The sequence below is a fragment of the Zonotrichia albicollis genome, chromosome 3 (assembly GCF_047830755.1).
Source record: "Zonotrichia albicollis isolate bZonAlb1 chromosome 3, bZonAlb1.hap1, whole genome shotgun sequence".
In the NCBI taxonomy this organism is placed as follows: Eukaryota; Metazoa; Chordata; class Aves; order Passeriformes; family Passerellidae; genus Zonotrichia; species Zonotrichia albicollis.
In genome coordinates this window covers 4305410-4321847 of record NC_133821.1, presented here as the reverse complement: position 1 = coordinate 4321847, position 16438 = coordinate 4305410, and the positions used below count along the sequence as shown (strand labels likewise).

The 16438-nt window shown below is 49.9% G+C and overlaps 1 protein-coding gene and 1 long non-coding RNA gene across 6 annotated transcripts in view; one reads left to right on the top strand and one right to left on the bottom strand.

Moving 5' to 3' along the window:
* Positions 1 to 9701, bottom strand: part of GATA4 (GATA binding protein 4) — a 30193-nt gene extending 20492 nt beyond the window's left edge. For 2 of the 5 annotated variants that reach the window (XM_014273009.2, XM_005495418.2), the window contains exon 1: positions 7018 to 7722. In XM_014273009.2, coding sequence (XP_014128484.1) covers positions 7018 to 7546 — 529 coding nt within the window. In that variant the 5' untranslated portion in view covers positions 7547 to 7722. Of the gene's footprint in view, positions 1 to 7017; positions 7723 to 7763; positions 7873 to 9526 lie in introns of those variants that run through there. The other 3 variants (XM_074536496.1, XM_074536498.1, XM_074536497.1) reach the window with 3 other exon arrangements.
* Positions 7965 to 10989, top strand: LOC141728436 (uncharacterized). Its single transcript, XR_012579335.1, has 3 exons — positions 7965 to 8073; positions 9052 to 9197; positions 9307 to 10989. It is a non-coding gene; the product is annotated as an uncharacterized LOC141728436 (long non-coding RNA).
* The last annotated feature ends 5449 nt before the right edge of the window (positions 10990 to 16438 follow it).

Genomic DNA, 16438 nt, shown 5'->3' with positions numbered 1-16438 from the left:
GTTGCTCCCAAGTCTGGTGTGAGTGGTTCGAGCCCAGCTGGCTCCGATAAGGGTCTCACAAGCTTTAGGGGTGACTAAAAATAATTAAAAAAACATCCTGAATTCCTTCATGCTGCAGCGTATAAACGAAGTCGCTGCATCTCAGGAAAGAAAGGAAGGTCCCACTGGATTTTGGGGTTTCACCTCCCTGGGAACATATGTAAATTCCCATGTAATTTGCAGTGGACTGTTTCTTCCCTATAGAATCTATTTGCATGGGCCTGATCCTGCACCAGCTCCCAGTGAAATGCCCTGTGCTTTAATTCAGGGATGCCTTCAGCTCTGAGCAAGGAATGTGGGTAATTTTGGGGTTGTTTTTATATTGTCACTGTTTCTTCTGTTTTTTTAAGGGATGACCGATCCTAAAACCTGAGCAGGTTTTGCCTTAAAACGACAGAGAAAGCAAAAAGAGATTGGAAATACCCAACTTGCTCCCCCCAAACAAAGACTTCATTCTACAATTAGGTATCCACCTCATTAAGCAAAAAAACCCCTCTGTGCCAGCAAATAATTGAGAAAAAAATTAATCACTGGGCACTTCTTGGAAAAGAAAAAATTATTTTCGCTTCCAGTTGACGATGCCCCAAATTTGGCTTTAAAACCCAGGTCTTGCCAAAACCCCAAAGCTGAAACATTTCAGCGCTGACGACGGGGTCAGATCTGCATCCAACTTGGAAAATCTCTGCCTGGCTCTTCTTTTGGAGCACACCCAGCACCCGCCAGTTCTTTTTTTGGGGGATGAGAAAATCCAGCCCGAGCTTATCGTATTGAAAAAGAAATCGCTGCCGAGTGCCGCGAGCGTTTAGAAAGGTGCAAGAGCATGGGGAATGCTGCAAACTCAACGCACCCTGCAGCAAGGAGCTCCTGGAAAAAAGAATAAAAAAGGGGGGGAAAGGGAAAAAAATGGAAAAAACTCTGATATTTTGGAGTAGGTTTGAAAACATGGGCGTTTTCAAAAGAGCCTTTAATGCCCCTCGTGCCAGCAGTGCTGGGGTTATTTTCGAGCGCTGTCACGCAAGTGCAAGCACCCGTGTGTGGGAAGACCTCAGTGCTCAGGCCTGGCAGATAATTGGGTTTAATTTGTCATTACAGATGTATTTACAGCTCGGACCCGGTCACCGTGACCGATGATGTGGGGAAGCCTTGGAAAGGCAGGAGAAGTTTTCATATTTTGCCGTAATGTGGGATGTGATCGCAGACAGCTGCAAGAGTTCTGGGCCATGAAGGAGAAAGACCAGTTTTTCTTAAAATTAAAAAAAAAAACTCAATCCAACTTCATAATGAAATTTGCTTCTATAATTTGGGTTAATTTGGGAGGTCAGAGCAAATTCTCACCTATTTCCCTGGTTATTTAAGCAGTGTTTCACACTCGCACACCAAAGGCGAATTTACACCTTCCTGCCAGACGGCAGCGCCGATTCTGAACCGCCGGCAAGGTGAATATTTGGCATTTCCAGATATTCCCATCTCCCTTTTTGAAATCCCACAGGCATAATTACACACGTTCCCCACTCCAAAGGAACTCAGACGTGTAACAACCCAACCTGGCCTTTACAATGGAAGGGTTTTGGCAGCGTAATCGCATTTTTCGGGATCCCACGTCCCCAAAACGTGTGGCTGGTGCAGCAAAAGTCTGCATTTCTGCCTTTCCCTCCCAGTATCAGCAAAACTTTCTTTCCTAAGCCTATGGACTGAGCTCTTGAGGTAGATTCCCACCTGGTTTTGAGCCCCAAAGGGGAAGCAGACTCTTTGTTAATTTTTTTACAGTTCGGTTGCAAAATCCTTGAAGAACTCAAGATTTCGGCTTCCTTTGCCCCGTGAATCCCCAGGAGTGTCACCGAGCAGGGGGAGATCCCTGAAAATCCCATTTCTGCACCTCCTTTCCAATAAGGAAATTGCAGGGAGGGAAGGACACACCAAGCTGATGTGCAGACTTGGGAATAAAACCTCTCAAAGTTGATATATTTGCATTCCTTTTTTTCTGAATGCTTGCAAAGCTCTGCAGGGCTCAAGGAGCAAAAATTTCAGCCCAGAGCCCTGCACCGATGAGAAACAAAATTTCTGAAGGTTTTAGGACAACACAATCAATTTTTTTAAATTGAATTTTCTTTGAAATTGCACCTTTATTTTAATATACTCCCTCAGAAACAACAGGCTGCCAACCTTCAGGCACATAAAAAGCCACTTTTTCACCCAGTTTGGAATTTTATTTGATATTTGGCACTTTGGTGGTTTTTTCCACACATCATTAAATTTTCAGAGAGAAATGGTTCGCCCTTTCAAAATACCCCTCCGCATTTGGCAGAACCAGTTTTGGGGAGCCCCTTTCTGCCAGCCAAGCCAAGGGTTTCCCATCATCAGAAGAACACAGAGGTGTCAGGATTGGGCCTGGTTTCCTTTGGAATACTCTGCCTGATAAACCCTCATCTGTTTCCAAGAATTTCGCTTCTTTCCATTAAAATTTCTGGCAAAAAATATGGAGAGATCAAACTATAAGTTGTCTCTTAAAAAAATAAATATTGCTGTTATTGTTACAGGGACAAAGAAATGCACATGGATGGGTAAAAAATAATTAATACTGGTTTAATAAAATCTTAGATTAAGTACCACCATCCACTGCCTTAACTTTTACTGCTCTACAAAAATTTGTGAACTTTTATATTATATACTGCCCCATGGCTGTTCTGTGCAAAATAAGCTGCACTTGGTAATACAGTGCAATTTTTAAGTAAAAAATTGAATTATTAATAGGGGTGACAAAGTGCCGGTGATGGTGTTATTTTTATTATTATCACTGATTTATTTTAAATTTAAATTCTACTGCTTGAGGGGCTTGCAGGGGGGAATAAACATTTGGATGCTCAAGCTTGATCTTGCTCAGAGACTAGAAACCCTCATTCTGTGGGTTTCATCCCAAATCCCAGACTGACGGGTGACAATTAAATTAGGATGGAGAGCAGAAGGTGGATTCAGACCCAGAGGGGGGAACAAAGCCCTGGACGAACCTTCCCCGCCGGCGGGGCTGGGGTGAGAAATGCGGCCGCTTGCGAAACGGGGGATGGAGGAAAAGGCAAACACGTCCAACAGCCCCATCCCGATGTCCTACAGCCCCATCCCGATATCCTACAGCCCCTTCCCGATATACTACATCCCCATCCGATATCCTATAGCCCTATCCCCGTGTCCTACAGCCCCATCCCGATGTCCTACAGCCCCTTCCCGATATACTACAGCCCCATCCCGATATCCTACAGCCCCATCCCGATGTCCTACAACCCCTTCCCGATGTCCTACAGCCCCTTCCCAATGTCTTACAACCCTTTCCCAGTGTCCTACAGCCCCTTCCCGCTGTCCCACATAATTTTCTGCCATCCTACACTCACATCCCTCTGTCCTATGGCCCCATCCCAGCATCCTAAGGTCCCATCCCTCCAGGATCAGGGACAGAACGATGCTGGGACTCCCCTCTCATCCCCTGCCACCCCACAGGGACCAGGCACCTTGTCCCTGGGTGTGTGGGGAAGGTCAGGGGCTGCTTGTAGGGGCAGAGGGCTGTAACAAATGCCAATGAATCACTGGAAATGACAGCCCCGGGATGCGACAGGGCCGATCTTTTAGCAACCCTGTGGGAAAGCTTAAGATCTGGTTCCCAATCTCTCCCCCACCAGCAGCAGAAAGGACATTTTCCAAGCCAGTGTCTGCTCCAGGCTTTGATCTTCCCAGATGCTGCTGCTGTGTTCCAGCAGCGCCTGTTTCAGGAGCCTTGACATCGATTTGGCCAAAAAAAACCCCCCAAAAACCCAAAAAGCACCCACCAGAAATGCCCACAGCCCCGATTTATCCCCAACCACAGCAATACCTCCGCTATGCCACAGCGAAAGTAAAATCCACACTGTGAGCAAAATGAATTTGGGATCAGAACAATCTGGGATCAGAGCGTCCTTCCCCAGGCTGGAAAGATCCAGGAGGCAGCGAGGAGCTGCGGGGTGGATGCGCTCGGAGCTCTGTGCCGCCCTCCATCCCCGCTCCCTTCCGCCCGAGGAAGGGGCAAGAGCAAAAGTGCCCATCTAGGGTAATTTTGGGAGCGATTTCAAAAGATTTTTGGTGTTGGCGGGGAAGTCTTTTGAGAGGGGATTCTGCAGCTGGTCCTTTTCATGGCTCATTAAGTCGGGAATTCGCAGTAACTCCATCCCAGGCAATGCCTGGGGCAAGTTCACTGCCTCGACTACAGGGTCTGATCCTGCTCTTCAGGGTAATGAAATCAGTCACCAAACTTACCCTGAAAAGCCCAAATTTGGCATTTTGAACTCACACCAGGGAAAGCTTTCCAAACGGGCCCGTGCGTTTTACCCATCCTTCCCAGTGCTTCATACCACGGTTTAACCCAGGCAAAAATTCCTCAATTTAGGGAAAACCAAGAAGATTTATATTTCTTTTAGTGTTATTTTCTTCGAATACATTTTCACTAATCTTCTTTTCCCTGTGTGTTGCTTTATTGTTACAGGGATATATTTATATAAAACAGGGAGGAAAACGTCATGCCCAATTATATAGACAGGGAATTCCTGTCTGCACATTCAGCTATAGCTGCCTATACTTGATCTTTATTTTTAAAAAATCGTAGTAATTAAAATTTTAATGACCCCAGGGGTGCTCTGCATTTAGCGCTGCTTGAAGGTGGTGTGTATTTCTCCGGAAAAGAAAATGAGAGCGCTGAAAATATTTATATTTCACACATTTAAAAGGATTGCTTTTCCACCTTGAGATTCCTCGCTGTGCAGATATTAAAATTACTTTTAGCCCTAAGAAAAGGCAAAGAAGGAGTCAACTCCACCGTTCCAGGGATTTCTTAGGTGCTGACCAGGCTCGGATGTGGAATTAAAGTGGGTCTGTGATGGGAATAATCCACAGCGGTGTCCTCCCCACTACATCTTTCAATGCCTTCAGTTTTCCAGGTTTTTACCCTTAAAATCATGAAAATAAAACCCTTTCCCAGCTCAGAACCTCAGAGCCAGCCTCTACATGCTTTACTCAACCCCCTCGATGCCCAAAGCATCGCTCGGCTTCAGGGAGGGACCCGGCAGCGGCCGCGTCCCGACTCAGGGAGGGAGAAGTGGAAACGGGGCAGTGCTGGACCTAAAACTGCTTCCCGGAGGAGCTGCCTGCCAAAAATCCATTTAAAACTCATCAGCTCTCAGGCAGTATTTTATTTTATTTGGTTTTGGTTTTGTTTGTTTGGGGTTTTTTTAACCAAAACTGAAGCGCTTCTGCTTTAAAATTCGAACGCTTTCCCATATCCAAGGCAAAGGCGTAATTAGCCCCATGCTAATGAATCTCACGGGTTCGGCCGCGCTGCCGAGAATCCGGCACCCGAGACAGTCCCGGCTCTTTCCTTTTCATTAAAAACCATTTTCTGCACTGGCTCAACTCATCCCTTCTTCCCAGTGCTATTTAAAACTCAGGTTTTTTTGCCATGAAAATGCGGAGCTGCAGCACAAACCACCACGCTCAAAACCCCCAAATCCCCTTGCGCTTTAAAAGCTGATGGGTGTTTCTGCAACTGCAATTCTTCATTTGCATTATTTTGGGTTTAGGGTATTTTTATTATTAAGAGCCCTTCTGAAATCACCCCAAAAAAAGGTGATTATTTTCCTCCCCCCAAGGAAGAGATGGCACCATGGTAAAATACAAATATTCATATGTGCTTACTGATATTCAATTAATACTTGATTTTTTAATGAATCCTAATTTTTTTTCCTCTGCGGTCTGCCTTCTCACGGCTTCCAAAAAAAATCGTCTGATTGGCTAAAATTTTGTCCTTATTCTGTTCCTCGTTTTGAGAAATTTTCTAGCACCTAAAGAAAAGCACAAGATGTTGGCAAGGTCAAGCCTTCACCGATGCCCAACTTTCCTTCTTTTAACAACTTAAAATAATGCTAAAGACAACGCAAATCCCGCTGGACACGATGGAAAAATTGCCCTCCAAAATTCAGGTCAGAGAACGCAATCGTAAAATAGATCTGCAGACAAATTTGAGGTATTTTCTTTGTTAACCCCGACCCCAAAGCCGACAGAAATACCTTCATGGAGAGGAGGCGGGAAGGAAAAAAGGGTTTATGAAACCACCATGCAAAGATGTGCCTGCATTTCTTTCTCCTTTTATCCCTCTTCCACCTCACGAAATATAAAAGCAGTATTTTAAGCCATTTGGACCAATTCTTCGTTGTAGGAACCAGAGGAATTTAATGAAATGAAAGGCTCCGAGACTGGACTCGGCACGAGAGATCAGAGTGAGGATTTTTGGGGTAAAGAGACTCTGAAATACCAGGGTTTCGTTGTTCAGATGTGCCCGAGTTCCCCGAAAAGCACCATTATAAATGTGGATGCATTTCTTATAATCCTTCTCCATCATCTCTCCCACCTCAGCTCTAAATTTCTCTTTGCTCTCCCTTTTTGTAGCCCGACCTTTCCAAATGAATTTTTTTAAAATACCAGAACGTAAAACAGCCCGAAGGGAAGATTTGGAATTCATGGACCCAACTTTGCTTTCTCAATGCTCCCAGTTTAACACCTAAAGCCCGCTCAGGAAGGGGCTGCCTACGTGTCCATGGAACATCGTGGGGGTAATTCAAATTATCCCCATCAGAGCCCCTAAATCCCCTCTGAGCTATTCGAGGAGCCAGCAGGCCCTCGCTCCAGAGCTCGCCCCATCACTCCTTGCCGCTCCGGGCCTGCCCTAAATTTCGTTTACTTTTTAGAAACTTTGAGGATGTTTTGGAGCAGTGATTTTGCAGAATAATTAAGAATAAGGACCCCGATGTTTTCCAGACAGAGAGGCCACTCAGATAGCGACAACCCCAAATATTCCGAATTCCTCCGTCCAAAAACCAAAACCTACTCACAGAGGGGTGCGTGCCCCAAAATCTGGGGGGGTAACGGGGTGAAACCTCCCCTCCCATCTCCCAGCCCCGTGCTCACCGATATTAGCGTGGCGGGCGGCCGCGGGCGTCCCTCGGCTCTGCAGGTTGTGCAGCATGGGGCTGTCAAAGGGCGACGAAGTCCAGGTCGTGGCCATGTCGGGGCTCATGTAGGCCGGGTAGGGGCTGGAATAGGAGCTGCCGAAGCCCCTGCCGTACTGCTCCCTCCCGTTAGCAGAAAGGTTCAAGGAGCTGCTGTAAGCCGCCGCCGCTTCCCGGGAAGAGGTGGCCGGGATGGGGGTGCTGGTGGAGAAGGAGAACCGAGGTGACACGGGAGGGTGAGAAGATCCAGGGTTGTAAGCGGCGCTTTCTGCTCCGGGTTGAGTCCAGATGGAGTGGCTGGAGTGGACGGGGCTGCCTTGCTGGGAAGAGGCGCTGCTCTGCAGGTAGGGCAGGCTGGGGAGCATGGAGGTGACCCTCGTGGTGGGCACATAGACGGGGGACGCTGCGGCCGCGCTGTGCATGAAGCCACCTGCCCCCTCGTACGCCGGAGGCCCGGGGTTGGCTGCCATGGCTAAGCTCTGGTACATCTCGTGCGGGGCCTCCCCAAAGCCCAGCCGCGATCCAGAGCGATGGGGAGCGCCTGGAAAACCCTCGGCTCCACTTTTTTTTTCCCCCGGAGTGGTCCCGCGTGGGCGCGCAAGCCTTCCAGCCAAAACCAAAACACCACCAAGCGATGCGATTTTTTTTCCTCCTCCGACCCCCCCCCTCCCCACCTCTCTCTTCCCCACCGCCCACCTTCCCCACCTTCAGCAGGTCCCGCCGCCTCTTGCAGACCCCGAGCAAGAAGTCCGGGTCCCTCCGGAGGGGAAATTTAGCTCCCGCCTGGATTTAGCTGCTCCCAGCGGGCTCCATCCATCACCTCCCGCCCCCCCACCCCCCCGCCCTCCACCATCAGGCCGGGCTGTTTAAAACCCTCGCTCAGTCTCCTCCTCCCTCCCCTCCCGCCCTCCCCTTCCAACACCCCCGGGGGAGCAGAGGGAGATGCTGCCGGGATGCGGGATGCGGGATGCGGCGGCGGCCGGGCCGGGACCCCCCCGGGCGGGGAGATAAGGAGGTTAGAGAAGGGGGGGGAGGTGAAAGGAAGGGGGACACGGGCGGGAAGGTGAGAGACAGCGATGCTCTCTCCTCTGGCCCGCAGCAAAAACCTTTGTCCCGCAGGTACGATCGGTGCTTTAAGTTGTTAATGGCCCCCGGGGCCGGCGTTTGATGTGGGCGGCGGGAGGGCTGGGGGGTGTGGGGGTTTAAATTAGGGAAAAATAGGGGGGAAAGAGGGAAAGGGGGAAGGATGGATCGACCCTCTCACCCCTCGGCTGCCCCACACGTGTCCGCACCCCCTAAAGCCCGGCCAGGCGTGACCGAGGGGACTTAAAGGAGAGGGGGGGACATTACCCGTTGTAGCCCCAAAGTGGGGAGCAGACCCCAACTCCCTTTTCCTGGTGTTTTCTATCCCTCTCCCCCGTTTTTCCTGTGTGGGGAACTGGGAGAAGCTGGAAGCACAGTGGGGTGACCCAATGGGGATTGAGAATGCTGTGGGTCTGGGTGGGGAGGAACGTCCCAGAGTCCTGGGATGGGGTGGGAGAAAGGGGTGCTTTACCTCTTGTTGGGTTGGTTTCGAATTTTGGGGAAATTTGGGGGAATTTGGAGTGGATTTGGGCCTTGGGGTGCCACTGGGGCCTTGTGCTTGGCTTGAAATAGCAAGACCCCAAAATCCACTTGTGGAAAGGAGTCAGGGTGAAACCCCTTCCCCAAGGAGGGTCCGGGAGGGGGGGTGAGATGAGTTGAGATGTGAAATTCTCTACAAATCATGGAGGGAGACTCTTGGACAGGGCTTGGAACAACCCAGTCTTGTGGAAAATATCCCTGCCCAGGACAGGGGGGTCGGAACTGGATGAGCCTTTAGGTATTTTCTAACCCAAACCATTCTGGAATTGTGGGATTCCATGAAAACCACCTCACACCGAGAGAAGAGCTGGATGGGGCACGGAGGGGGCAGAATTATGGCCGGAGAGTTGGCTCCTGTTTTAACCAACAGATTCCCCCGGCTGAACCCCTCCGCTGGGCTGAATTTAGCAGCAGAGGAGATAACCAGCAGATAAGGGCTGATACCCTGGGAGGACAGCGGGAGACGGGCAGGCGGCCGAGGAAAGGGAGAGGAGCCGGAGGCAGCGCTGGGAAGGGGTAAGGATGGAATCGAGCCGGGAAAAGGGGCTTTAAGGGAGATTTGTGTCCCCCTGACGCCCAGGGAATGGTTGGCGTGTAACCAGCCTAGGATGGAGCTTTTCCACAGGATTCCCTAAGGAGGAGCTGGATTCACAGGAGGGGAACAAGGAGCGAGTTTACAAACAGTAGTGGTGATAATAAAAAAATTAATTAAAAAAAAAAAATAGCAAAATCGAGTCACTTCCCAAGCCCGAGGAGACAATAGGAGGAAGATATCGGGGAGCTCGCCGGGGTCCCGGCGTGACAGCGAGGAAGAGGAGCGAGGAGGGGACGGAAGCGCTACCCACCTTCAGTGCTGGGGGGCACAGGGGTGGAGGGGGCGAGGCCGTGGGGCAGGAACCCCCTCCCCTGGCTGTGGGGCAGGCAGAGGGCTCAGAGATGCCCGGCTCCTGTTTCTGTGGGGGGACTGGGGGCAGCGCTGCCCCCCTGCAGGCTCCCCAGTATGGCCAGGCTGCCCAGTGCCACTCGCTGACTGGTTTTCCCACGTCACGTGGAAGTGGGCGGCGATGGGAGGGAGCGAGGGGGTGAAGGGGGTGGCCGGTATCTGTTGCACCATCAGCCGGGCGCCAGGTTTCGTGGCTGCGGAGGAGACGGGGGAAAAAAACAATAAAAAAGGAATAAAATGAAATAATAAAATCAAACCAGCCCTATGGGCATGGCCTCAGCAGCTGGGCAGCCTCGCGTCGCCAGGGATGCTCGTGCCTGATTCACAGAAAAAATCGGGAATTTTGTGAGGGGTACAGACACCCCAATCCCGCTGGAGTCAATCCCCTTTCATTGGCGATATTGCACAAGGGAGATTTTCCCGTGCTTCTGCCCCAAATCGCGATCCCAAATTGTAGAGTGAGGTGGTGCCAGCTGCTCTCCTCTCTGTCCCAGGCAGTTTTGGGGTGCTCCCCCCCAAACTGGGCACCCCATTCCTGCCCCTCCATGCTCTGATGGGTTTAAGGTTAATGATGAAGAGCAGCGGGGCTGCTGCACCCCTCTGCAGTTTGGGGTCCCAGTCCCATGTGGGGTTCAGCCCCACATACACAGCCTCCCCTCCCCAGGGGCTCCTTTCGCCCTGGAGTCTCTGCAGACATCCCGAGGGTCCCATTGCCCCGTTTCCCGGGAATAATTCTCACAACATTTACATTTCCCACACTTTGGAGCTTCCAGTGGAAATTTGGGGTTCCCACCCTGAGTCTGTGGGGGAAGCGGGGGGGAGATGTCGGTGGATTTTGGTTCTTGGAAATAAAAATATTGAATTAAAATTTCAAATCTCCGTATGAAAGACACGGGGTATGGAGGAAGAGGAGATAGGGAAATCGATTTATTGAAGGGTGAGGAGAGCGTTTGGAGGGTGCTTCAGGGTTGGGAATGAAACCTCGGGGATGTGGGATCCCTTCATCCTCTGCCCTCGCGTTATTCTGCAATACCCACGGGGCACGGAGGCTCCCCAAATCCCCAAAAGTGGGAAAACGCAGTTGGAGATAACCCAAATATCGGGATAAAATATTTATAGTCCCGTATAGAAATAAAATTATAGGCACAGAAATACATCAGTAACGGTGTCTCTGTGTATATTTGTAATTTCAGCCCACGGGGGAAAACATATAATTAATAAAAGGTGTGTGATTTTATACAGATCGATAGAAAAATTAAGTATGAAAGGGACAATATATGTTATAATTCACAGGAATGTGTGTTACATGCAAACATAGATGTACTGTCTTACCGAAATAATTTATTGTTTATAATTTATAACGCTCTATGGTATTGTTTTTGTATATATGTAAATTATTAAATATATTGAAAATAGACATATAACGTATAAACTCTTATGTTTAATAATTCACATATAATATATAGACATGTAAACGCGTGTTTTAATTATGTAAATACGTAATTAAAATATGTATGAATACAGGTATATATAAAAATACGCTTATGAACACTAGCAGGGAAAGAAAAGAGAATTAAATATATTGATATCTCTTTTGATATCCGTTCTCCGACGCAGCTGCCTATCCAGATGTGCCAGGTTCGGGACACTCATCTTTCCTTCCTTTGCAAAATCCCTGACAGTTTTACTCTCCCAAAGCAGAGATTTCCTAAAGATTCGTTGAATTCCTACAGAAAAGCAGCTCTTTCCTTACTAAAAAGAAAAAAAAACCTAAAAAGTCACAAAAATCGAAAATGCAATTTAAACTGATTAAACGCCCCCAACCAGCAAAGCAGCAATACCAGAAGCAGAGAAGATTTCAAGGACCTGTTTTGGCTTTGCTGTTTGCAGGAAAAAAGGTACAAAAGCAATTCCCGTGGATTGTTTCGCGAGCGTGTGGCCGGATCCAGCCTCTTTCTTTTTTGGGGGGAATTATCGGTCTGCGTAGACGGGAATCGCGGGAACGCTCATCCCGAAATTCGGAGAGTGAGGAACTGCACCGAGCCCAGCTGGCGTGACCCGACAGGATTTAGGACACAATTTCTCCCGGAGAAAGCAGATGGGACACAGCAAAGCACAGCGACAAAAAACAAAAACCCCTAAACCAAACCGAAAACTTTGTTCTGCACGCGGTGGAGCTTTTTCTTTTTTACCTTGCGATTAACGAAATCTGCGTGAAAATAACCCAGGGGAGCAAACTGGCCTTGTTCCTCTCCTTTCCAGCCTCCACTTCTGCCCCGGGCAGGAAAAATTCTATACGATGCCTATTTTTTAGGGTTTTTTTTTGTTTTGCTTTATTTATTTCCCCGTATCGAACTTAGTTCCGTGGTGGTTTTAGAGTTAAAGGTCCCGCTGTTGATGCATGGGAGAAAAAACCCCAAATTTCCCCTCCAAACAGCGAAAAAAAAAACAACAAAACAAAACAAAACAAAAAAAACAAAAAACAAACAAACAAAAAAAAACTTTAGGAATTGAAGGGGGCGGGGGCTGGAGGGGAAGAGGGGAAAATTTGAATTTAAATTTTTTTCTGTGCTAAGAGTTGAATTTTTAAAACAATCATTAAGAAAAGTGGTTAAAAATAGGGGGAAAAGCAGCGGGGAAATGTGATTTTAGCAGAGCAAAATGGATAAATGGGGTCGGCTGCTGCTTATTGGGCATTTGGGATTATTTCGAGTTTTTATAAGTACTACGTTAATTCTTTTATTTATTCCTTCAGCCGGGAAGGGTCTGGAGGAGGGGGCTGGGGAGAATCTGAGAGTTACAGACTCTGGGAGAGGGATCGGCCACCCCGGGACAGCGGAGAGGGGAAAAATCGGCTCCAAAAAACCCGGTCCCTACGGCTGGGTGGCATCTGCAGGCGGTATGGATCAGCTATAGGTATCTATAGGTATCTATCCATAGGTATCTATCTGTGGGTGTCTCTAGGCTGTCCCTGTCTTGTGTTAGAGCAGCTGGTGCCACTGGGAAGGGAAAGGGGGGCAAGGCATGGCTGCACCCCGATTTTTTGGGGCTGAGCAGCAGGACCGGGGTAGTTTGGGGGGGGAGATGGCCGGGAGTGGGGGACGAGGCTCCCTGCGAGCCAGGAGACGTCTCGGGACGGCATCGCCTCCTCCCGCCCCCTTCCCACCCGTCTGGGGATGGACAGGGGGGTGCTGCCCCTCCAGCCCTCTCCAGATCCAGCAAAAAGGGGAAAATCCCGAGCGCAAATCCTCCTGGAGCTGTGCAGGGGAATGGATGGATCCCTCCACCCTCCTGGGAAGCAGATACTGGACCCTCCTCTTTGGAAAGCCTTGGAGTCCCCACTCTGGGACCCCTCTGCGCCCCCCTGCCCGCAGACACCTCTCAGGACACCCAAAAGCAAGGAAAACCCGCGGGACGATGCGGAGAGCACGGCTGGAAGGACAGAGGGACAGCCCCGCACAGAGGGACCCCGCTGAGGCTGCCACCCCCGCCCCGGCTGAACCAAAGCTCTTGTCGCGCCTTCCAGAGACGCTTTCCCAAACAAACATCACGTCTGTTTACGGGACGGCAGTGGTCCCAAAATGCCACCAGCCCCCGCCTCCTCCTCCCCCAACCCAAAGGCCAGGTGCTGCCCTTCGCAGGGGGGTGGCCGAGCATCATCACGGCTCAGCGGAGCTTCGGGGGAAGTTCTAAATCCTTTCAGACCACCCCTCTACCTTCTATACTATATTATTGCTTTTTCCTATATTTTCCCCCCTTTTTTTACCTCCAGTAGAAATAAGTAATAAGTACAAGTGACTTCCTCAGGGACAAATCCCTGGGATGCAGAGATGCGTGGAGCAGCGATCCGTGCTCTGATGCAGCGGGAGGGGAGAGGCTGAGAAGTGAGAGTCAGTGCCATGGAAACTGCGGGACGGGCAAAATCCAAAATCCACCTGGAATGGGGGTTTTTAGGAAATGGGGATCTCTAGGAAACGGGAAGCACAGGACATGTGGTGCCCTGCGTGTCTGTGCCCCTGTGTGTGCGTGATGGGGACAGATGTGTCCCATAGAACATAGAAAATACAGCTTGGATCAATGCGCTGCACTCCTGTCAGCTTCACTCCCAAAATCCAGTGAATTGAGCCTAAAACGTCAGGGCTCTGAATTTCCCGGTCTGGGATTCTCTGGATTGGTGGCGAGACGTGAAAGCCCAGCTCAGAGGGACCTTCCCCGGGGGGACACACGGGCTGTGCTACCTCAGTGTGACAAAAGTCTGCGTGGCATCTGCGACACACGTCAGCCGTGGATGGGGGATCCCCGGGGCCACCAGCACGGGGAAACATCACCTGCGGTGGCGGGGAACCCTCTGGGGACAAAGGGGGAGCGTCACCAGCAGGGCTGTGTCGCCCACTCGCAGCGCACGTGTGGTTCTGCTGTCATCATTGTCACCGCCCGCCCTTTGCTGCGGTGACAGCGAAACCGCCCGTGCGGAGCGCACCTGCTGTGACATCCCGGCTGCCGGGCACTGACTGGCACTGGCGGAGCCCCGCGAGTCTGGCAGGAGCAGCAGCGGTGATGGAAACCCCTTCGCATCCTTGGGGAGGCTGGAAAAGGCTCGTGTGTCAGGCGGGGAAGGTGCTGTGCCTGGGAATGCCTGGGATGGAGCCCTGGGAAAGAGGAACCCCAGCCAGCATCACCACCCATCATCTGTCCATAAATCCATTTATCCATCATTTCTCTATATCCCTATATCCATCATCTATCAATATTTCTCTATATCCACCATCTGTCCATATATCCATTTATCCATAATTTATCTATATATCGCTATATCCATCATCTATGCATATATCCCTATATCCCTAATCTATCCATATATCCCTTTATCCATCATCTATCAATATATTATCTGTCCATATATCCATTTATCCCTAATCTATCTATATATCCATTTATTCATCTATCCATATATCCCTATATCCATAATCTCTGTAACTCCCTACTCATTCCTATGTTTTATTTGCTTTTTTGTGCCCATCTATTTCACCAGAACATCAATTTATTCATCCTTCTATTTATCCACTTGTCTGTATCTCTCTCACCAACGTGTTTTACCTTCCTACTCGCCTGTACCACTCACTGTGCGCCCTTACCTGTCACTGTGGAGTCCCCTACACCCCCGTACCCCCCTTACAGCCCCACTGGGATGTTCGTAGCCCCTCGCAATGATGCTGCGTCTATCCCAGACCCATGGCGGGAATGCCGGGATCCCTGGATAATCCTATGGGATTACCAAATCCTGACCCGCGTGAGGTTCTGCACCCCGACTTCTCTCCCCAAATACATCCCGGCTGCATGGCGCTGCCTCCAGCCCCACCTTAGGGGCTCTCCCTGCTCGCAGCCCGCGCTCCGGGCCGTGCCAAGCCGTGCCGTGCCGGCGGCGGTGCCGTCGGGGCGGCGGGGCCGGGGCTGTCAGCCCCTATTGATGAGGTGTGGGCTGACGGCGGCGAGCGGCGGCCGCCGGCTCCGCTCCAGACTCCCCGGCGCTGGGGTCACTGCCCCGGGCAGCGCCGCCGGCAAGGGAAGGGAGAGGAAGGGAAGGGAAGGGCTGCAGGGCCGGAGCCCGATGGCCCCGAGCTCCCTCCGATGCCCCCGAGCTCCCTCCGAGCATCGTGCACCCCGTTGGTTGGGTTGGATGTGGTGATGGAAAAAAAATGATGGAAATAAACCCAAAAAAGCCAGTCCTGACCCAAATCTTGTGCCCCCAGGATCAGTACAGAAGTTTTGTGTCTGAGTTCTTTCTGCGCTGAAAAAATTGTTTCTCTCTCTGTACCGATGGTTGAATTGTGCAGTGGTTGAATTGATCCGCTTATTCTGGAGAGGAAAGCAAAATTAAAAGAGGTAAATTTTACATAAAAGTAAAGACACGAAACCAAAATAGTTTTTCATGCCAAAAAGTCCAAGCACTGAATTTCCAAGCCCAAATCCATGTGAAATATACTCACATGAGCAAAAGACAAGCAGGCAGTGCTGGAGGGATTGAGTGGTAATGCAGGAGGATGGTTTGACCTTGGACAAGGTGCCAGTCAAAAAACCTCAAAATATTGACAATTTTAAAAAGAAAAATTTGAAATAAAAGGTGGAAAAAATGTCTGGTCTTTTCCATAAAGGAAAAAACTCTGTGGTGCAGGGTGAATTTGTGATCTCAGGTTGGCAATGTCCTCCAGCAAGGGACATTGGGGACAGATGGGAATTTCTGGGAATCTTCCTCTCTTCACCTAGATTTGCAAATGGTTGAATTCCCTGAGAAGATGAATTCCCTGAATTTTGGACACTGGGCTGGAACTCATCCTCTCCCAGGTCCCCTCAACTTTGCAAAGGAAAGGAGGACTCAAAGGGCTGCCCAGCCCTGGCACAGCTGCCCAGGACAGTGGTGGCCTCTCCGTCCCTGGTGGGATTTAAAAGGTCTGGAACTTTGGGACAGGGCTCAGTGGTGGCCTCGGCAATTTTGGGGGAATGGTTGCACTCAGTGGTCTTAGAGGGCTTTTCCTACCTAAACAACTCCATGGTTCTATTAAGTGCTGCCAAATCTTGATTTCCATGTCATCCACACAATTTCTGGAGCTGAGGCAGCAACATGGGATTTTTTTTTCATTTCCTATTTAACATCCACCCAATTTTCCAGAAATATACCACCAAAATCCCCCTTGCCCTGCTGTTCTCCAGCCATGTGAACATTGCAGCCCTCCCCAGCATCACTCGGCAGCAGGAATTCAGACTATGCCACTGGGATTCTTATGGCTGCACAAAGATCCCAGTTTCCTTCTACCAT